The 21812-nt window shown below is 43.7% G+C and overlaps 10 protein-coding genes across 10 annotated transcripts; 4 read left to right on the forward strand and 6 right to left on the reverse strand.

The window, feature by feature from the left end:
* Nucleotides 1–69: 69 nt before the first annotated feature.
* O0I10_001083 (septum formation protein Maf) lies at nucleotides 70–982 on the forward strand (the record flags this gene model as incomplete). The annotated part of the gene is made up of 5 exons (XM_058481181.1): nucleotides 70–162; nucleotides 219–347; nucleotides 410–683; nucleotides 750–850; nucleotides 911–982. 5 exons carry the CDS (start codon nucleotides 70–72, stop codon nucleotides 980–982), a joined length of 669 nt encoding a protein of 222 aa, XP_058347819.1.
* Nucleotides 983–2078: 1096 nt separating this feature from the next.
* Nucleotides 2079–4071, forward strand: O0I10_001084 (uncharacterized protein; the record flags this gene model as incomplete). The annotated part of the gene is made up of 5 exons (XM_058481182.1): nucleotides 2079–2273; nucleotides 2342–2812; nucleotides 2876–3547; nucleotides 3606–3729; nucleotides 3812–4071. 5 exons carry the CDS (start codon nucleotides 2079–2081, stop codon nucleotides 4069–4071), a joined length of 1722 nt encoding a protein of 573 aa, XP_058347820.1.
* Nucleotides 4072–5001: 930 nt separating this feature from the next.
* On the reverse strand, nucleotides 5002–7068 carry O0I10_001085 (uncharacterized protein; the record flags this gene model as incomplete). Its single annotated transcript, XM_058481183.1, has 9 exons — nucleotides 5002–5094; nucleotides 5166–5597; nucleotides 5669–5922; nucleotides 5992–6127; nucleotides 6190–6340; nucleotides 6399–6503; nucleotides 6561–6622; nucleotides 6689–6886; nucleotides 6955–7068. 9 exons carry the CDS (start codon nucleotides 7066–7068, stop codon nucleotides 5002–5004), a joined length of 1545 nt encoding a protein of 514 aa, XP_058347821.1.
* Nucleotides 7069–7197: 129 nt separating this feature from the next.
* On the reverse strand, nucleotides 7198–9522 carry O0I10_001086 (uncharacterized protein; the record flags this gene model as incomplete). Its single annotated transcript, XM_058481184.1, has 13 exons — nucleotides 7198–7355; nucleotides 7415–7613; nucleotides 7678–7730; nucleotides 7793–7888; nucleotides 7950–8127; nucleotides 8196–8246; nucleotides 8303–8397; nucleotides 8459–8473; nucleotides 8541–8612; nucleotides 8680–8727; nucleotides 8795–9090; nucleotides 9155–9272; nucleotides 9342–9522. 13 exons carry the CDS (start codon nucleotides 9520–9522, stop codon nucleotides 7198–7200), a joined length of 1560 nt encoding a protein of 519 aa, XP_058347822.1.
* A 170-nt stretch (nucleotides 9523–9692) lies between these two features.
* O0I10_001087 (uncharacterized protein) lies at nucleotides 9693–10625 on the reverse strand (the record flags this gene model as incomplete). The annotated part of the gene is made up of 1 exon (XM_058481185.1): nucleotides 9693–10625. One exon carries the CDS (start codon nucleotides 10623–10625, stop codon nucleotides 9693–9695), a length of 933 nt encoding a protein of 310 aa, XP_058347823.1.
* A 214-nt stretch (nucleotides 10626–10839) lies between these two features.
* On the reverse strand, nucleotides 10840–11709 carry O0I10_001088 (uncharacterized protein; the record flags this gene model as incomplete). The annotated part of the gene is made up of 7 exons (XM_058481186.1): nucleotides 10840–10977; nucleotides 11038–11061; nucleotides 11138–11247; nucleotides 11323–11338; nucleotides 11392–11434; nucleotides 11492–11533; nucleotides 11588–11709. 7 exons carry the CDS (start codon nucleotides 11707–11709, stop codon nucleotides 10840–10842), a joined length of 495 nt encoding a protein of 164 aa, XP_058347824.1.
* Nucleotides 11710–11814: 105 nt separating this feature from the next.
* Nucleotides 11815–12960, reverse strand: O0I10_001089 (uncharacterized protein; the record flags this gene model as incomplete). Its single annotated transcript, XM_058481187.1, has 3 exons — nucleotides 11815–11961; nucleotides 12028–12315; nucleotides 12382–12960. The coding sequence occupies 3 exons, from the start codon at nucleotides 12958–12960 to the stop codon at nucleotides 11815–11817; spliced, it is 1014 nt and encodes a 337-aa protein (XP_058347825.1).
* Nucleotides 12961–13795: 835 nt separating this feature from the next.
* Nucleotides 13796–17418, forward strand: O0I10_001090 (kinesin heavy chain; the record flags this gene model as incomplete). Its single annotated transcript, XM_058481188.1, has 12 exons — nucleotides 13796–13915; nucleotides 13980–14079; nucleotides 14295–14368; nucleotides 14435–14591; nucleotides 14652–14795; nucleotides 14860–14984; nucleotides 15042–15146; nucleotides 15207–15710; nucleotides 15769–16110; nucleotides 16167–16631; nucleotides 16700–17005; nucleotides 17071–17418. The coding sequence occupies 12 exons, from the start codon at nucleotides 13796–13798 to the stop codon at nucleotides 17416–17418; spliced, it is 2790 nt and encodes a 929-aa protein (XP_058347826.1).
* A 251-nt stretch (nucleotides 17419–17669) lies between these two features.
* Nucleotides 17670–18611, reverse strand: O0I10_001091 (uncharacterized protein; the record flags this gene model as incomplete). The annotated part of the gene is made up of 1 exon (XM_058481189.1): nucleotides 17670–18611. One exon carries the CDS (start codon nucleotides 18609–18611, stop codon nucleotides 17670–17672), a length of 942 nt encoding a protein of 313 aa, XP_058347827.1.
* Nucleotides 18612–19325: 714 nt separating this feature from the next.
* On the forward strand, nucleotides 19326–21801 carry O0I10_001092 (uncharacterized protein; the record flags this gene model as incomplete). The annotated part of the gene is made up of 9 exons (XM_058481190.1): nucleotides 19326–19479; nucleotides 19536–19578; nucleotides 19650–20122; nucleotides 20179–20444; nucleotides 20513–20982; nucleotides 21053–21275; nucleotides 21346–21447; nucleotides 21517–21585; nucleotides 21658–21801. 9 exons carry the CDS (start codon nucleotides 19326–19328, stop codon nucleotides 21799–21801), a joined length of 1944 nt encoding a protein of 647 aa, XP_058347828.1.
* Nucleotides 21802–21812: the final 11 nt, after the last annotated feature.

Genomic DNA, 21812 nt, shown 5'->3' on the forward strand with positions numbered 1-21812 from the left:
GTTCTTGATTCTGAGGCTAAATTTCGGCCCACTTTCTCTTTCCCTTATTGTATTCAAAACACGTACACGATGATTGACTTGTCCTGGTTGCCGAATGTTTCCAACAAAAAGATCGTCTTGGCTTCAGCATCGCCACGAAGACGAGAGCTCTTGAGTCAAATGGCAAGTCGCCATGGTCATTGAACCGAGAATGGAAGGCTGACGATTATCACGTTTAGGGAGTCAAGTTTGAAGTCGTACCAACCCGTGCGGATGATTGTGTTGATCCTTTTGAGTATCGACTTGCTCAATCGTATGTGAGTGAAACGGCTGAAATGAAGGCTCAAGAAGTATGGGAACGTTGCCAGGTATGTATGGATGGCAAAAAGAGATGATGATGATGATGACAAGTATTCACCTTCATGCTTAGAATGATCCTTCACTACCGGATGCGGATATCGTGATCGCAGCAGATACAGTTATCAATGCCAGCCCTAGACATTGTGATATTCTTAACAAGCCAAAGCATGCCGATCAAGCCGAGATGATGCTCACCGCTCTCAGCGGCAAAGAGCACCAGGTTTTAACGGGAGTTCATATCATTTTCTCAGACAAGAGTTGGCATGGACATTATCGTGAACAACACTTTGTGGAGGGCACCATGGTCAAGTTTGCCGAAATTGATCCAGGATTGATGAAAGCATGTAAGTGTGTGTGTGTGCGTGTCTATGGAAACCAAAAAACATCATCCTAACGTTGCCTGGATACAGACATCGCATCGGGTGAACCCTTTGACAAGGCTGGCGGATATGGAATTCAAGGACCTGCTGCCATGTTTATTGAATCGATTGAAGGGGATTATTACAATGTGGTAAGTAAAAGGATCATTGTTTGACAAGGATACCAAGTTTGTTGACGATTACCATAATAGGTGGGGTTACCTATTCATCGACTCTATCAGGAATTAAGAGATATAGAACAAGTTTATCAAAGACTACATTAAAGAGTGGTGGTCCATTGTATTTGTCATGGCGAATATTTTGACTTAAGCTCTTTCGGATGTGGTTCCTTGTCTCGGGTGCAACACTCTTGGTCTTCCGTGTCGGCCGTACAACTTTAGCATTATTGTGTGCACATTCTTCCATCGTAAAAGAGGAAACGGACTTTTTTAGCCCATAGCGTGGCACAAACTCTCTCAGTGTGTGTGTCTTTCTCTCGCTCTCGCTCGCTCTCTCTACAACCCTGCGAATGTTTGCCACTTGCTCGTTTTGATTAAGGGCATATCGATACACACAAGGAGATTTATTGGATGGCTATTAACGTAGTTGCCTTTTTATGTCATGGCTGAGTGACACAGTCAACCTTGCACTTTTCCAACCCATACACAATTGGTTATTACAATCAAGCTCGAGACACGATCATCGTCATCATCCTTGATGTATCACATGTTGTTGTTGTTGTTGAGTATGTATGCGCATATCCTTTTTATGTGGTGCCACATGGATGGGCGTATACATGTGTTGCATTGCAAGAGCAAAAGGAGGGTGGTGGTATTGTTGATGGAAGCAAGCAACATGATTCGCTGGAGTAAAGGGAAGCCAAGCTATGCAACACAAAAAAGAAGACTGTCCTTCCCGTTTGAAGAGTGTTTTTTTTTGGCATCATCAATATCCATTGGCTCTCTTTCGCCTTTCTTTTTCTTCTCTTCTCCTCCTCCTTCTTGTCAATAGACCAGAGACCGCACATAGCTATTCCATTTCTTATCTTTACGCGAAAAACCCAGTCGTTTGCATGCAACAGTAGCCTTGGTCGTGTAAACTTTGAGCTCAACGTCAACTATCACTTTTCATTCTTTCTTTTCCACCTCCCACCCCCCCTTTCTCTCTGTAAGTTATCCTGCTGCCAGTGTATTGGGATCGTAAGCACACCCGCTCATTCTTGAACCCCACCATTTCGGCATTGGGAACTTTTAACGATTAGGTTGTCACTTGCAGAGCCTGCTTGGCATACACCTTTGTGCATAGTTGTTGGTCCCCCCCCCCTTTCCTTCCGACTATCCCGATATTCCGAAGCGAGAGAGCGCGAGAGAACAATTCATTATGACGACCACGAGTTTCAGCGATATGATGAATGATCCAAATGCCTTGTATGGTTTCTCGGGCGACAAAAGTGCCTCGTTCGAGGCGCATCAAAATCAAATGATGACATCCTCCGTGGCACCAGATAAAAACAATGCCAATAGTAGTTGTATGATGTTTCCTCCTTCAGACATCCATCATCATCATCATCACATGGTAAATTATTATATGCCAATCTCATACAGCAATAGAAATTAATCCAAATGTAATTATAATATTAATAGCCAGATCCATCCAAACAGAATCATGCCGTTGCTGTTGCTTCTACTACTACTACTATCATCGACCCATCAGCTGCTGCAATGATGGCCACCGCCAGCTCGTCCCAGTTTCTGCAAAATAGCGATCCAACAACAGCATCTTTTCATTTTATGGATTACAACTCGGTGACTCCTGCTCCTATCGTCAAAAGTCAAGTGGCTGTCGCTGGTGGTTGTGGTGGAGATTACTTCAACACCAATACAATGGCATTGCAACAACAACCACCACCTCCACCATCGATGGATCAATTCATGTATCAACCCAACTACAACCACAATCAGCCATCCACTTTTCCACAGCAACCCATGATGGAGTCATCTAACATGGTCAATGGCTTGCATAATCCAATGATGATGGCAACCAACATGTATCCACCACCTTCCTTTGTTTCAACAGCTGCAGCACCCATTTCCCCTCCTTACACGTATGACCAGGTAATTCTCGAAAAAGATGTGTGACAAGGGAAATGGATGGATATTGACTTTGTAGCCTTATAGAACCTGATGAACCTTCAGCCTCCTTTGATGATGAATGATCCACATCAGCTCAACAGTATGAATTACCCCAACAAGGAGGTTTATGCAGCACCACCACCACCACCACAACAACAACAACAACAAGCAACAACAACAACAGCTGCTGCTGCTTCTTCTTCTTCTACCATGCGACGACAACCGATGCCACGTCGACACACGGTCTCGACGCCCTATCAACCCGTGAATAAGGGTAAAGAGCCGGAGCCAGAAATGCCACAAAACAAGCTACGCAAAGTTTTAAGAGCCAAGCGACACCGATCTCTTGGCAAGCTCAATGTGACAACCCATAGTACCACCACCACGGCTACAACAGCTACATCCAGCCCTGTAGACAAATGGATGTCACCTGATACTTCGTCCTCATCCTCCATTTGTAGTCCTATTCTTTCGGCCACAAGCACAATCAATGAATTTGATCAGATGCTCTTGTTGGAAAAATTGCAACAAAGTAACACAAATGCAGCAACGGCGGCAGCAGCAGCAGCAGCAGCAGCAAGTCGTGGTGGTGGTGTTGAATCCAACATGGATGAAGAAGAACGATTGCAGTGTCTATGGACCGATTGTTATCTTGACATGAAGACGCTTGATGAATTAATCACGCATGTGAAGGATACGCATATCGGAAGTGGCAAGGTAGGTAGTATAAAGTTTGCATGATTCGCATAGCACTCATCCTATTATATCCGTTTAGGCATTATATTACTGTGGTTGGAAAGATTGCCCACGCAACCAAAAGCCATTTACAAAACGTCACAAGATGCATAACCATCTTCGTACCCATACGGGTGAAAGGCCCTTTGAATGCACTGAGCCTGGTACGTCTACAACTACTACTACTACTACTACTACAGCTGTGATGGTGACACGAAAAGGCTGACTGAGAATTACCTGTAATAGGATGTGGCAAAAGGTTTTCTCGACCAGATTCGCTTACTACCCATGCCAAGATTCATTCCAACGTGCGGCCTTACTTGTGTCAATACGAAAATTGTGGCAAGGCTTATTATCATTTGAGATCATTGCGTAAGCATGAGCGGACCCATGAAGAACAACAGCAGCAACAACAACAAGGCGATGCTGCTGCTGCTGTTGAGGAGCGTAACACAACGCATGCAGTTCCGAAATCGGGTGACACTCAATTGGACTGGATGTTCTGAAATGCCACAATCATCACCATAACATCCATCACATATCCTTCAAAGTATATCATATCTATTTGTTGTTCTCAATACCATTCTGTGATACCCATTGTATCAAAGAGCGTGCTTCATATATATACATACAGCTCGCTTTTTTCTTTTCAACGCATCCATAGCCCCCCCCCCGAAACACCACAACCACAAAGCCTATATCTATAAAGATCTTCATCATTGCACACACATACACATACACATACACACATGCTCGCTGTAATTTAGCCTGTTTCAGCCATTGCATATACCTTTTGCATATTTGCAACAATTAACTCTGCAGGCATTTCCCTCTATAGCAAAGTCTCCGAAAGTATGATGCATATTGGCAAGATCCAAGGGTTGCCATGTGTGTGTGACATGACAACAGGTGTACCATTCACATACACACACGCACAACAGCCTTTTATTCTTACGTATGTACGTATTGAGAAATGCCATGGTGATTCAAATGATCAAAGAATAGCGCGGAGTTGCTATGACAACAACATGTTATTCTCAAAAAAAAAAAGGCAAATGATGAGCTTTGTTGCAAGCAACAAGCACACACCCTCTCCCCCCTTGCCGATCGGGTGGCCATCAATCAATCTATATGCCTTGTCGACTGTGATGTTGTATAACCATTTTAAATCTATCTATTCATCTCTTGTCATATGTGCAACAAAAAACAGTTACTCAAGATCACACGTGCCTCTGCCAAACAAACGATCGCCCATTAGATGATCTTCATCATTCTCCTACTACTGCCGCTACTACTACTACCACCACCACACGCCAAACATCATGTCCGCGACAAGGAGGAGACGAGACCAATTGATCAGCACATGTTACACGAGGTCGTTAATTACAATAGTAATGGATGATGATGATGATGATAGGGGGTGATGCACAATGTTATTATTCGAAAATGTCTAATGTAGTAAATGGCTTTGCATTCTTTTTCTTTTCCATCTTGGCTCGTTGATACTGCAAGTCTTCTTGTAATTGAACCTGGATAAACATACATACATACAATGATGAGCAAGCAAGCAATACGAAGGGGTTGGGGTGTATATAATTACCTTTCGAGGATCCACCACGTTACGTTGTCGCAGCATGTGTCGTTTGGTTTTCTTTTTCATCTGGTTGAATCTCTCAGCGTCATTCTTGATTTCTTCCTCTCGTCGACGTTTCAAGATGTCATTCTTGCTGGCACGTGTCACACGACCAATTTGTGTAGGATCAAGGACAATCATCTCAGGCTGTAACTTGTCCAAAAGACTATGCACTTCAGCTTCTTGACGTTGTTTGACAGTCTGGTAAGGATTGGCCTCCAATGTATCAAAGTTGGGCTCGCCTGCTCCAGGAACAACAATACTGCTTACACCCTTGGCATGGCCAAAGCCCAAAACATCTTCGTAGGGTACAAATTGAATGTCGCGAATGGTAGATGAGGGTTGCAAATGATTCATATAAGGTGATTGCTGCTTGGTTCGGAATGCATCCTTCCAAATCTAATAGGACACACGATGAATATCCAAACGCTCACATATACATACATACACGTTCTTTCTCTCGCTCTTACCGTGACATGCGATGTCCATCCAACACCAAGTAAACCACGTTGTGAAATGGATAATGAGGTTGCAGGTCGAGGTGAATAGTATTCCTGCAATGGCTCATATTTACGGATATCCCAGATCTTGAGTTTGCCATCCAATCCAGCTGTTGCCATATATCGACCTGAAGGATCCACCGCCAGCGATTGTACCGGGCCCTTATGACAAAGCATCTTGACATGTGGCTGAGATGAATTGGGTGACCATAATGTTACAGTACCTACATGTGCCATCTTAGCCCCATCCATTCCCTATCCATGCATGCACAATGACAACAATAAAAACTTACCATTGCCGTGACCCAAATGTATAATAGCATTCCATGGATTCTGTGCCATCGTATGACAAGAGCCTAGCTTTGTTCGCAACTCGGTCACGAATTGGCCTGTAGATGTATCTTGGTATTTGAGATAGCCTGCATTGCCCTGAAAAGATAGATTTATCAGTCATATCGAATCGTGTATAAAATGCATGAATGGATACATACCACGGATGCAAGCAAGAAATGATAGGGAAGAAACTCGAGCTTGTTAACGTCTTGATGATGCTTCAAACGATGGATTTCAAGACCGGATTGGTCATAAATGAACACATGCTGCTTTTGAGCAGTAGCCAACAATGTCTCGTTATGCAACCACCTAATAAATCAAAGATCAATCAATCATCCCAATCCATACACTGATTTGATCAACTTACTTGACATCTCGAATAAGCTCATTGACATGTGTTTCAAAATGAAGTCGACCCGTTTGCCAGTCAAATGCTGCAAGATGACCACGCTTGCCACCCATAAGCAAATGCCTATAATCCCATACATATATCAGCGTATCGCTCTTTTCCATTTTATCGGTAACTTACCGTCCATTTCTTGTGTAATCAATGCAATAAGGGCCATGATCGGGGAGATCGAGCGTAAATATCTATAATACACTCCATTTGTAAGATAAAACTTGATCCATACACACATACACAGGTTCCTTGTTTACCTTTTTGCTTGTATTGATATCGACTTCTTTGGATAACTGATCCTGCCGGTAGTTGTATGTTTTCTCAACCCCTTCTGCTTCAAGGAAACCAGCCTCCTCTTGCAATAAAAGCTCGGCCCTGGCTGCTGATTCACTTGCTTCTCGGATCTGTTCTTCTTGTCGCTGCAATTTGGCACGGAGCTTCTTGTCTTTGACTTTCTGTAAATGGACGATCGGCATGTGTTAGATACGTTGTTGGATCGATCCAGTGTTGTTGTATTTCTTACATCAAAAGCAACCGGTTTGCCTCGATTGTATTTACGTTCAGCCTTTTTGCGAGCAATGTCGATTTCGTGCTCTTGTGGTGTCTCCTCGATCTTTTCTTTCTCTTGTTGTCCCATTATGCGTGGCGGCGGGTGTGTGTGTGTAAAGTGGCAAAAGAAGCAATTTTTTACTCTCGGGATTTGACAGCAACCCAGCTTTATATTCAACCCAGTCTGCTACATACAATTTATATCTAAAAGGGTATTTTACGCCATGCCAACTTGCATCATAATCTCTTGTACTGAATCTCTATAACTAGTATGACCATCCAACTGCAATTCCACATTTTCAATCCTGTGCACATTCTTGATAGGGCGTAAACCGGCCACCTCGGTATTGAGCGAATGGAGTCTATATACAAAGGCTACAACATGTAAGTTTTATATATTCATTGATCCCTCACCAACTCGTATATGTACTTACCAAGCACCCAATCCTTGTCCGTGAAACAATTGATGAATCGACCCGAAACGACCGATGCACATTCACGCCATCCTTGAGTATCATCACCAGCGATAGGAGCACCCATAAGCACCACGTGATCCACCAATCCTTTCTTGTCTCTTGCGTATAATTCTTTCAGACAATGCCAGATCACCAAGCAACCGCAACTATAGCCCACCTATGTAGTCATAGCAACGTTATTTTCCACATCCAACTAATAAACCAGCCACGTTGAGACTTACCAAGCTGCATGGACGATTGCCTTGCACACGCTTTTCAAGCACATCTGCCAAAACTATAGAGACACATCATTCAGTCCCCTGTTGAGTACCTAATACCAATACCTTTCACACATACCAATGCCAGCCTTGTGAGAACGATCCACAGCAATCTGCCAAGGGTTATCCACAACATCTGCAATCTTCATCAACGTTGCTGGAAGAGCCACCGCAGCTATATACATACATAGTGTGAGATAACCATACAATGGCATCAGGAGGAGGCTGATGCTTACCAAAGAATGCATGCAATGCCGTTTGCTTGGCCACTTCAACACCGGCATACTTGATAGCTTGATTCCTCACAAACTTTTCAAACGCTATACCAAGGTCCATCAGAGCATCCGTCTCGTATCGTAAGCAGTAGATATCGTTGAAATTGCGTGCAGTAGCAAATGCTTTTTCCCATGGAGTCTACAAACGAATAATTGATACCCAATGTTAACACCTCCCCGACAAAGAAAATCCCATAGCTATGCTACCTTGAATTCATCCTTGTTATCCATCAAGAATCCTGAGATACAAATGGTGCACTATAAAAGGTAGCTTGTTAGCGTGTGCCAAAGTGGATGAGTATGTATATGTGTACCTGTAAAGTGGGAATAGGCGGCAGATCGGCATCGTTCAGAATTTGTTCAAATGCAAACTCCTCCAAACCCTGCATTCGGCGATGCATTTTCCAACCTATACGCACAATCACATGAGATTCTTGAGGATAATGACGTTGAGGCCGACACACACATACCTGCAAGACCACCGCCTGTTTTTTCAAAAAGTAGAGTGAGATTGACACGCCAACTCTTATCATCATGAGGCGAATCACGTACCTGTAAGACCAAACAGACTTGTTACCAATGCAATACCACCGGCAGTGGCAAAGAATGTAGCACCTGTAAGACCTACAAAGAGGAGTCAATACAAGGACTTGATCCAATTACTACGTATTTGCTAACGTGACCAACATACCAACAAGCAATGGAGCCAACAAGGGTGCAGCTAAACCACCTGTCAATGCTATTGAAGAAATCATGATGCATAAGTATAGGCAGCACATGTCGTATGATGTGATCTATGTACTTGCCAATTAATGCTCCTCCACCCAAAACACCTGCACCTGTTGCGAGCCATTTGAGATGCTTCTTTTGCTTATTTGTGTTTTGAATTGATGTTTTGGCGGATTGATCCATCAACGTGGCTCGATCTTCAAGATGTGGATCCTTTTCTTCTCCCGAGTTCTCTTGCAGGGCAAAGTACATTTGCTGTGCCACGCTACGTTCGACGGCAGTGACATCCGTAGGAGCAAGTTTCATCAGCTGAGCCAGTTCAAACAGGAATCGACGTGAGCGTGCATCATAGACCACAGGTGTATCCTTTTTACTACATCATCATCATGCACGTTAGCATCATTCTATAGAACCTTGCCGATGTCATGTATACATACGTTGGATGATCGAGATGCATGGAGAGGGCCAAGAGGTCAACAAGAATCTCGATTCGGATATCTCGCTTGCTGTTAGACAAGAGTTGGATAGCATAGTCCAGCGACATGGGATTGGATACTGCAAAAGGTAAAATGTTAGGATACACATACACACACACATGGATACGAGTGAGCCGTCGTCACTTGCCTAGTTCTTCTTGAGAGAGACCGAGGTAATTGCGCAATTCGGACCACCACATGCGAGCCCATGATGGGTGTACAATGGGTTCTACGACAGTAAGGGCTTGACCGGCAATACGAGCAATGGCATGCTTGTTCTCCAGATCCCAACTCTCGACCGAAAGGTTAATGAGGCTTTCCTTTGACATTGTTTATGCGTTGAAAGAAAGGAAGAGAAAAAAAGAGAGAGATAATTCATGCTGTGTGTCCTGAAAAAGAAAAAGACGTGGAGTTCAATAGCGTAGTGTCCAATAGAAAGGAAGCCACATGTCAATGCACTTTTATCTCATATAAACAATAAACGCTACTACTATTACTGCTACTGCACATCACGATATTCTCCTTCGATCACTTTGCCATCGGGTGTTGTTGGGGCTTGTTGGTTTAGTGGAATATGTTCATCAGCGTGCCATCCAGGTGCAGCCAAGCGGATATCCTTAAGGATAATGCTGCCTCGATTATCCACAGCAGCATCTACATGGACGCAACAGCTGCCTCCCCGATACCCAGGCGTATTATCATCTTGTGCCCAAAATTCAATATAGATGTGGCGCTCTGTTTGTTCTTGGCCATTCGAGGAGATGGACCTTGTCGTGCTGGTCGTCGAATGGACCGGATAAAAATCAATGTCGTCAATATGACCCAGGTTTAACTCGTTAAATAAGATATGATGCCCTTGATCGGTATGAGCCCATTGCATGATTTTCTCAATGGCTGCTTGTCTCACGTCTTCAGCACCACGATGAGAACCTACTTGGCTCTTGAGTACTTGGTACAGGCTTTTTGCTTGTTCCTCGACGGCTTGTGACGTTGTTGAATTATTGATTAATTGCCACCATTGACTCGTGGCACGCCATACTCGCCATGTGGCTACCGTGGCTACGCCTCCAATCACAATCCAAAAGGCGGGTCCCAAGATGGCACCAATCGTTGTGATACCCGCCAAGCTACCAAGCACCGTTAAACGACGCTTCCATTTGCTCGTCGTTGCAAGATAAATTGGGATCTTCCAAACAGAAAATGAACGACGTGGAGTGATCATAGCACCTGGAAATAAGAATGGTTGCTGGTGGTGCTGTAATAGCAGCTGCTGTTGTGGTGGTGCTCGATAAGAGAGTGGTGTCCTTCTCGTTGTAGCAATCGATGATCCCACAGGTCGACGAGCCATGTTCATAAAGCATCGCTGTTGAAGAAAGGGTTGTCTCGGTAACGGGGATAGTGCATGACGCTGAAAGGTTTGACGTGGAAACATAGCAAGAAGAGAAAGGTGACTTTCGGGGAATTTCTCATCTCTGCATAAATAGAATCACCACTACTACCACCATCAGCCTCACCACCCCCCTGGTTTTTCTTTGTTTGTGTTATGAATGACAATCAATGCCATTTACTTGCTATATTGGTTATAGGTAAACAGCGCTCAACAATGAAAGAGGATCTCTTTTACTCAATGATTGATTCAACAACTACTACTGCAAGTTCTTCATGGTTTCATCGTACACTTTTTGAACTTCATCCTTGGACATGCCAATAGGCTTCCATCTCACGCCAAGACCTTGCTCTTCGTTGGGTTTAGGGATAACGTGGAAATGGACGTGCGGCACAGCCTGCGGGATAACAAAGAGTTAAGCACATGTATAAATAAATACATGCGTTAATGGACATACCTGGTTTGCAAGCTTTCCATTGTTCTGTACAACGTGAAAAAAGAAACATCATGGGATTGTGTGAGTAAAAGGCATCCAAGAACAACGATAGAGAGCTTACCTGCAAAACATTGTATTGCTTCAAATTGGAAGCTGCAGCGATCTTTTTGGCGACTGGAAGTGCATCGGCAAGATACTCATCAGGCACTTGATGGAAAAACTCGGCATGATCTGATAACACACAACACGCATCATTGGATTAATCCTTCGCTTTTGATGATGACGATAGAACACTACGATACTTACATTTGGGAATGACAAGCTATGATAGCAACTATAAGTACGAGCTCATACAACATGTCACTTGGGACTTACCGAGTGGCCAGGACTCAATGGATCAATATCCATAAAGGCAAAGCTGACAAGGAAGAATGAATAAAAGTGCATGAAACAGTTGCCATGTCAACGACGCTACCTCTTGTCCGTCTCTACAAGCTTGAACGAAGGAATTTGACCCCTAATGCAGCCATGTGAGCAACCCATCAAGCAGCAATGGAAGAGGTTCACTTGCCTTATGATCTTGCAAAAGATGCAGTCATCGGAAAGGTGCGAATGAGTAGACATGGTGCGTGTGGAAGAAGAAGACAAAGACCGGTGAAACAAGACGCGTTGGGAATTTAGCAAGGCAAGCATTGTGTGTGCGTGTGTCAAATCTCTCTGGGTGTGGGTCAAAATACATAGTTGAGTTTGGATTTTCAAATGGCTATCGCTGCATAAAATAAAAAGCTACGAGTCTAGTTATGCACCTCCTGTTGGGAGTAAACCATCCAGCAAGGATGTTTGTTGAGCAATATCACTTGGAATGGCATCTGTGGGAAGATTATCTATAATATCGGATGGGATAAGGCTTGTAAGGCTGGTGATGGATGACAAGTCTGGGATTTTCTACATACAAGAAAAGAAACATAAGCATCACACGCATCAAGGTACTACTACTACTACTACACTTACAGCATCGTCGCACGGTAATGTTGCTTGGTTTGAAATAGTGGGTGAGATCTTGATGCCGATAATATCAAGTGTGGGGACAATATCGTAATTAATCGTGATCCCCGATGCATCGTTTCCAGTAAGGCCGCATTTGCCCATAATATCAAAAAGAATCGCTTGTGTATTATGGTCCATCGCGTCCACTTTGATATGAAATGGAAAGATGATTTCGGTCACTGCATTATTGTTGATATGGACATCATCCAATGTACCACCTCCAATGGCGTCGCTGTGTCCAGGATAATAAGCCTAGTAATTAAACGAGTCCATGTAAGAAACGAGGTCACTTTACAACAAGTTGAGTTTTGTACTTGCCGTGGCTTTCACGTTTTCAAACGTGATGCTTTCAATGTTGGGGTTGTTGATACTGATATCCAAGTTAAACTCAAACGTGGCAGTGGTGCCATTCAATGAAAACTTGGGCTCGCCTTTTAAGCCGTTGAATTTAACTTCGGGTACCTTGAATAACGCGGCCAGCACGCCAATGATGATTGCAAGAATGATGATGAGAAGTAAAATGATGCAAAAGAGCCAGCGTGCCCATCGAGGATAACAAGTACAGCATCCACAACAAAGCTTATCGAGACATGATCGCTTTTTCCCTTTCTCGGTATATATAATAGGAGCAGCACCAGCACCTTCGTCACCTAGGTTTTGGTATTCGCCATGTTGTTTTGCTGATGATTTGGCAGCAAGCCCATACACATCGTCTGTTGCTGGAGTAGGCGAAGTGTAGTGTTGTTGTTGTTGTGTAGACATATCATACATGGGGTAATTGTTGTTATTGTCATAGTAGGGTTGATGTGGAGGTGGTACGGGAGGAGGTGATAGTCCTCCTCCAGTATTGTATTGGCCATAGTAACCATCATCATGATGGTTGTAAAAATGAGACATGGACACAACAAAAAAAGGGCTTTCAGAAAAAGAGAAAGGGAGGATAATGAGGAAGAATTTATTGCGGGTCGATCCCAAGCTAATTATTCGTTTCCAGTTGGTGCAACCTCAGATCGCTATTCCTGGCGTTGTAAGAATGAGGGAAGAGAAAAAATAGCTTTCCAAGGTATATAGAGTGAAAGTCAAAGTATCCATCCCCATGACCAACAAGGCTCATCTGGAAAGTAAATGGATCTATATCCCCCCACCACTCTCAGTGTCACATTAGTCCACTACGTAGTAGTGGTCTATGTACAAAATGGTATTCCCCACATGATCGTTGTAGATCAAGAAAAGGATCAGCAGTCTGTGTTGGATATAAACGGCGCTGTCATTCACTCCGATACTAGTTTTGTCAGATGCCCATCCTTCATTCATCATCATCCAACACTGTGACGAGAAGCTCTTTTGCATTTATCCACACACGCACATTTTTGATACAACATCAAGATAGGATCATCATAGCATTTCATATGGAGTCATTCATGCATGGTGCATCATGATGATGGACAACCTTTAATATCATTTTAGATACATATACATACATTGATGGGTGTGAACAATGAATGAATGAAGGGGAAGGATGACCCTGAGAGTGTTATCACCTGCTTATCCAAGGATGGTTGACATGTCGATTTCCCAAATAGGTGCAATGGGGTGGTTATGGTTCCTGCGACTTGGCTTTCAATCTCCACCCGGGTGAGCGGAACGGGTGGGTCAAGTTCCTTTAACTCTTGTTCGGAAGCGTTCCCCTTTGTCCTTCTTTTTCGTCTCATTCTCACTCTCTCTCTTCCCCATGTCCGGAAACAACATCAAAGTCGTTTGCCGTTTCCGACCCCAGAACAAGCTCGAGATTAGAGAAGGTGGTGTCCCCATCATTGACATCTCTGACGAAGGCTCCTCATTGAAATTCAACGTAAGTTGTTGTTGGTTACTGAAAGCAGTAGTAGTGGCATGAAATTCATTTATCGATGATGCAGGGCAAAGAATACAATGGCAACTTTTCATTTGACAAGGTGTATGGCATGAACACTGCCCAAAAGGATATCTTTGACTATTCAGTAAAGTCGATTGTCGATGGTAAGTAACGTAAAACGGGCAAGGGGTTGTGTGTGTGCGTGTGTGTGTGGGGAGGTTAACAGCAGCTCGCGGGAAGGGGTTGGTTGGTGGGTGGCGGTGACATTGAACGGATGGGCGGGCAGCTTGGCTGAGTTGGATGCGTGTTGAACAAAACCTTATCCCCCCAAATGGTTCCACACCACACAAAACTCACTCACACAAACACAACACATCAGATGTCACGGCTGGTTACAATGGCACGGTGTTTGCTTATGGCCAAACAGGTTCTGGAAAGACCTATACCATGATGGCATGTATTATAGATAGATACCTATGCATGTATTATATACTAACTTGGGTCTACTGCTACTGCTAGGGTGCCGATATCGATGATGAAAGTACCAAGGGTATCACACCACGCATTGTTGAACAAATCTTTGCAAGCATCATGGAGTCGCCTAGCAACCTTGAATTCACCGTACGTGTCTCGTACATGGAGATTTACATGGAAAAAGTGCGAGATCTTTTAAATCGTAAGTTTGGCAACGTGAAAAAAAAAGAAGCTTCCATCTTACCCTATGATGTTTTTATAGCTTCACGAGAGAACTTGCCGATCCATGAAGATAAACAAAAGGGTATCTACGTCAAGGACTTGCTGGAAGTATACGTTGGATCAAGTGAAGAAGTATACGAAGTAATGCGTCGTGGTGGAAACAATCGTGTGGTTGCCTATACGAGTAAGTTCGGGGTTCGAATTATCCACCCATATCATCTTCTGACCTCTTGCTTGTACCTTTTCAGACATGAATGCCGAAAGTTCAAGAAGTCATTCCATTTTCGTCATCACCATCACGCAAAAGAATGTCGACACAGGTGCTGCAAAGAGTGGCAAACTCTACTTGGTCGATTTGGCGGGTTCCGAAAAGGTAAGAAAAAAAAGAAAACATTTCGTTTGCATGAATGCTTGCTTACACGTAAAATAGGTTGGCAAGACCGGTGCATCAGGTCAAACACTCGAGGAAGCCAAAAAGATCAACAAGTCGCTGACAGCCTTGGGTATGGTCATTAATGCCTTGACGGATGGAAAGGTATGATATACAACATTACAAACCTCATAGCCAATCTAATGTAGTATCATCCATATATAGTCGAGCCATATCCCCTATCGTGATTCCAAGCTCACTCGTATCCTGCAAGAATCACTTGGTGGTAATTCTCGTACGACACTCATCATTAATTGCTCGCCATCATCCTACAACGAAGCTGAAACGTTGTCGACATTGCGATTTGGTGTACGTGCCAAGACGATCAAGAACAAGGCCAAGGTCAATGCCGATTTATCACCTGCAGAACTCAAAGCTGCTCTCAAAAAGATCAAGGCTGAAGCAGTTACTTTCCAAACGTATATCGCTGCTCTCGAGGGTGAAGTCAATGTTTGGCGTGCAGGCAACAGTGTTCCCGAGGAAAAGTGGGTCACCATGGATAAGGTCAGCAAAGGTGATTTCAAGGCTCTACCTCCTGCACAAGGTTTCAAGAGTCCCGTGAGCGAGGAGTTGTCGCGTCCTTCCACACCAGCCATTGTTCTTGAAAAGGATGAACGTGAAGAGTATATGAAACGTGAGAATGAGCTCATGGATCAAATTGCTGAAAAGGTATATTTTGCAAACCAATGTTACAAACAAAGGGCATGTGACTCAACAAGCTCTTTAGGAAACTGAGATTGCCAACCGTGAAAAGCTCCTCGAATCACTCAAGGAAGAGATGGGCTATTACAAGGAACAGGAGCAAACAGTGACCAAGGAGAATCAGCAAATGACGTCTGAATTGAGCGACCTGAGACTTCAGCTTCAGAAAATGTCCTATGAGAGCAAAGAGAATGCTATCACTGTCGAGTCCTTGAAGGAAGCCAATCAAGATTTGATGTCTGAATTGGAGGAACTCAAAAAGAACTTGGCCGAGGTGCGCATGGCTCACAAGGAAGCATCCGATACGGATAAGGAAAAGAAAAAGGCTGAAAAGATGGCACAAATGATGTCTGGATTTGATCCTTCGGTATGTTTGAATGACAATGGATGATGAAAACCCACATACTTATCATTGCCTTTTAGAGCCAAATCAATGAAAAGGAGCGCCAAATTCGAGATGCACTCAACAAACTTGATGGTGAAAGCATGTCCAATGAGGAAATTGCCAGCTTACGCCGTGAACTTGCCGAATCCAAGGTGTTGCTTGAACAACATACCAAGACGATTAGCGACTTGACGTATGAAAAAGACAACATGGAAAGCAAAAAGAATGACTTGGAGGGTCGTCTCAACACACTTGAGCATGAATACGAAGAGTTGCTTGATAAGACCATTGCCGAAGAGGAGGCTGAAGCCAAGTCGAGAGCTGACATTGCCGATACCATCACCGATATCAAGAGCAAGCTCGAAGCAACCCATGCTGCCAAGAAAGAAATCCAACAAAAGGAAATTGAGGATCTCAAAAAGGAGCTTGAGCGCAAGAACCAAGATCATCAGAAACTTAGCAGCGCCATGACTGATCTTAAGGCTGCCAACGAGCAACTCCAGGTAAGAATCAATGGAATTAGGATTGTTTATTTGATGCTGATGATGCCCTTTTTTTCATTTTTTATTAGGCTGCATTGGCCGATCAAGCTGCACCTGCACCTGCCACTAATGGTGACCTTAGCGAGAAAGAAAAGGATCTTGAGCGCATGCGTAAATCGATGGCTCAACAGCTTGCCGACTTTGAAGTCATGAAGAAGGCATTGATGCGTGATCTTCAAAGCCGCTGTGAACGTGTGGTTGAACTTGAAATGTCGTTGGATGAGACACGAGAGCACTACAACAATGTCCTTCGAACAAGTAACAACAAGGCTCAGCAAAAGAAGATGGCCTTTTTGGAGCGTAACCTTGAGCAACTCACCAATGTGCAAAAGCAGGTAAGGGGTCCACCTAATGATGATGCATGGCCTCGCTCTCGATTTGCTTATTTACATTTTTTTAGCTCGTTGATCAAAACGCATCGCTCAAGAAGGAAGTGGCCTTGGCTGAACGCAAGTTGATTGCTCGTAACGAACGTATCCAGAGCCTTGAAACCTTGCTCCAAGATGCTCAAGAGAAGCTTATTACACAAAACCAAAAGTTCGAGACCCAATTGCAAGCTGTACGTGAACGACTTGAGCAAGCACGTTCTCAACAAAAGACACAAAGCCCCATGTCAGCATTGAACTTTGGTCGTATCGCCAAACCTCTTCGTGGTGGTGCTGTTGTTCCCGAGAATGGTGGCGGAGACTCACCTACTCGTGATAAGCGTACATCGTGGATTGCTGGTTTCATGAACTCGTCTCGATAGACTAGTTGTTTTTTATTGCACATTTTATCTATTTCTTTTTATATTCCGTACATGACAACCCCTACAACACCTCCCCCCCATTTGATATATCCTTTCTTTTCCCTTTGTTTTAAATTTCATGTGATTATCTCTTTGTTTCTTTCTTCATCATCTTCTTCCTCCCTTTCTCCCCTTTTATATATAGTGACAGCCAATAACTGTAAGTAAAGCTTAACCTAACTATACGATTACTACTACTACTACTACTACTACTAGATATATGCATCTGGCGATCCTTGTTGTTCATCATCCTCTTGTGCATCGAGTGACATTGCAATTTGTTCGAGATCATCTAATAATTGAGGCCAACCATCCAATGATTCGACAATGGCATCCAACCATGCTTCATCATCAGGTTGTTCTTGACGTGTAGTGCAAACCACTTGGCAAAAGTGCTCATAGGGTCCTTCTGAATCTTGATCACACATGTTGAAACGTTGTTCCTCATCACCACCGGTTGAATCATCCATCACATCGACTTCTTCCAAGATAGAGTTACGACGCACGGCATTGGATCGGGAAGCTGAAGGAGCTAACGACATGAGTTGTCGTGCTTTTCGAAAGTAAGCAGGGCACATGAGTGGTAATCGAGCTTGGATGTTTGGATAATCACGCAACGCCAATAAACATTCGTACGTTGGCCTCATCATCATCATGGATGACCTTGAAGCACCGCCGCCACTGGATTGTCGACTACGTCTTCTTTTTCCAACCATGCCTTCGTCATCGTCGTCATCGTAGTAATAGCTTTGTCGTGGAGAGGGTAAGGGTGATGAATCTTCATCCTCCTCAGAATGATAATCATCGTCGTCTTCGTAACCAACGCTTTCTTTGAATTTGCTGAGAAATACGGGATTATGGGATAAAAAGGCTGAAATCGCATTGATCCATTCACGGTCAGGAATCTCTTCACGGGGGGCATACACGATTTCTTGAAAGCGTAGCCACGCATCAGCACCTTGGGTTTCGGTGATGTAATTTTTCAAAGCGGTGTAAAAGTGAGTGTTTCGGGCTGTCAGTGCGTGCATCTCGCCTGGTCGATCCAACAAGGCCACCAGAATGTCCGAGTTGACTGATTGACCACGAATATCAACACTGCTACGTCGTTGTTGTGAGGGTGGTAAAGGTATGTATTCGGATGCGAACAATGACATGGTGTGAAAGCGTGTTTGTGTGAGAGAATAAAAAGAAAGAGAGAGAGAAAAAGAAAGAATGGGGTCCAAAGAGACCAGGATTTTGTGCGACTGGGATTGAATAATCTCACACAATTGCATGATATTGTTCTTGCGTCAGTTGTAAAAGCATCCCACACCCACCCAAATCCCTTTTTTTCCCATAGGCTACACTCTCTAACAAGGTGTATTATTGACATTTTGCATGGGATGTTGTGCTCTCACATGACAACCTTGCTGCATCCTAGTCCTATCATACACACGCAGCTGACCACTCAAACTTGCTTAAATAGGTAAAAGATGCAATGAGTCTATCTTGTACATAGCTACATGAACGAGGTATCATCACAAAACAAATGAGACAGCTTTTACACGCACAAATGCATGTCTCCATGGAAACGGTGGTATGTAGTTGTACATGTGGTAATAATGGATACCCTCAATAGATAATCAAACTAGAGATGCTGTTATCATCATTCATCTTTTATATGTCATTTACAATACGGGTTCACTACCCTATATAAAGGGAGGAGTATCACTTTGGAGGAGAGGGTGAAATGGTGGTTGGTGAGAGGTGGCAGGCATTTGACAGGACGCTTGTTGTGCTGCTTCTTCAAGTCCGCTCTACAAGTAGTCTCTTCCAGGCGTGGCTTCCACCGCTTGAATTTTTGGCACTTTCATTTCCCTCTTCATATCATGGGCGTAAAACAGAAAAAGTCGACTATCAAGTTCCAGCGTACCAAGCTCAAGCAAACGATCGAGCGACGACGACAACACAACAAGCTCAAACAGCAGATCAATCGAAGAAAAGAGCGTCGAGCTGCCCGAGCAAAGGAGAATGGCACCAAAGGTAACAAACAAATCGACATCGATCCAACGATCTCGCCACTAAGGCTTGTCGTTTAGCTGATAACAAAAAGGACCAAAGTGCAAATGACAAGGCCGAGAGGTAAGAGTCAAACTTCAACGCCAAGTGCGTGTGTGTGCGTACTGATCGATATTCCTTTTGCCTGATCCTAGCTTCGATCAACATGCGAATGCAGCCGACTACTTTTGCAACTTTATGATTGGAAGTGAGGAGGTGCTGGATCTCGAAGAGGACCGCGAGATAGAATTGAACGCATTGGATCAGTTTCAAGCTGTGGAACCTGAAGGCGAGGAAGATGACATGCAACTTGACCAGGAACAAGATGAGGAGGAAGAAGAAGCATCAAGTGAAGAAGAAGAAGAAGAGGATGATGATGATGATGATGATGATGAAGGATTTGATTCCGAAGATGATATGGAGGAGGAGGAGGACGATGATGATATGGAAGAGGATGATGACAGCAACGCAACCATTGTTACCAAGGAAATGCTGGATGAATGGACCAAGGGTGCACGTGCCAAATCTCCCGATGCATTGAAACACTTGTTGATGGCCTTCCGATCGATTACACGCGCTGATGATGGAACAGATACACAAATGACTTATCGCGTCACCAATCACAAACGTAAGAAAGGTGGATGGTTATATAAAAAGGGGGACCGAGCTAATCCCATGCTTTAGTGTACACCAAGGTTGTCAAGGTGGCGGTCAAGTCAACCTATCCTATCCTCAGTCAGCACATCATCCTCACCAAAAAAGCACGTCATCCAGCAAAGACCAAACATTGGAGACGATTGGAAAAGGTGGTCCATTTATTCCTCAACAGCTGCGTACGATTTCTACGTGACCTGGATCAAGATGATTTGGTACAATATATCCTGACACACATTGCTCCTGCGACCATGTTCTTTGGATGCTTCCCAAAAACGGCTAGGGAATATTTAAGAGTAAGTATGAGAGAGAGAGAGAAGGATAAAAACGCAATCATGGATCCTCATCTTTTGAATATTATTAGGTACTTTTGGATCGTTGGTCTGATAGTGTTCTTTCATCCGAAACACGTGCTGCTTGTTATCAAGCCATCAAACTCTTTGCCACTGCGGCTGTTGACACTGAAAAGAACAATTATCTTCCTCACGCGCTCAAAGGTGTTTACTTGGTCTTTGCAAAACATTCGACTCGAGTGACAGAATCCAACCATGCTCGTTTGCAACAAATGCTTCAGGAGGGTACCGACCTTTATGCTGTTGATCCAAAGATGGGCGCACAGCATGCGGATGTGTATATTCGACAACTTTCTTCACATCTCAAGGCTGCAAGAAAGGCTCAGACACAAGAAAGCATTCGATCTGTTTATGCATGGCAATTTATCAGTTGTTTGGATTTCTGGGCTGGTGCTATTGGTTTGACGTGTAGCCCTGAAGTGGGTACTGCATCCCTACCTGTATTACAACCCTTTGTCGACATTGCATTGAATACCTTAAGGTAAGATACGGGAAACCCGTTGGATGGATGCTTTACATGATGGGCTCACATACACACGTTCATGACATAGATTGAATCCCGTTCCTCAATTCTTGCCCTTGCGAGTACACGTGATCCGTTCATTAATTGGATTGATTGATTCCACTGGATACTATATTCCTCTTGCACCCTTCATTTTCAACTTTTTCTACGTGGATCCAAGTGAAAAGATCGTCAACGTTAACCTTCCTGCATTCGATTGGGATTTGAATTTGAAGACACCACAAGAGTATATACATACAAAGGTGTATGAGGTATGTATAGGGTAGCGAGCGTTTATCCATCATCATCATCATTAACCAACGTACGAATCTATATATACAGAGTGCCAAATTCAATGTATTTTACGACAACATGATCGACTTTTATGCCTGCTTTGGTATGTCCATCGCTTTCCCTGAACTTGCCATTCCTGTATTGAGCAAGGTGAGTATCCAAGTTTTCCTTTGAAGGTGTACCAAACCGAATCCAATCTAATGCTCGCGGCTTTTGTAGCTCAAGGAAGATCAAAAGGCACTCAAAGGCACACGATTCGCCAAACCTGTGCGGACATTAATCGAAAAGGTAAGCTGCACATTCCCATGGAAACCAACTTTTGCCGTCATATACTCATTAGGGGGTTGTGCTTTATACTAGTTTGACACACACAAGAATTACATTGAACAAAAACGAGCACCCATCGAGTACAGTGCAACTAAGCTGGATGACGCAGAGGCCTTTTTGCGCAACACTGAATTTGAAAAGACACCTTTCGGAAGCTTCTTGGCAAGCAGAAGTTAATTTGGCATTTG

Source organism: Lichtheimia ornata (genome assembly GCF_029851405.1).
Source record: "Lichtheimia ornata isolate CBS 291.66 chromosome Unknown scaffold00003, whole genome shotgun sequence".
Lineage (NCBI taxonomy): Eukaryota > Fungi > Mucoromycota > Mucoromycetes > Mucorales > Lichtheimiaceae > Lichtheimia > Lichtheimia ornata.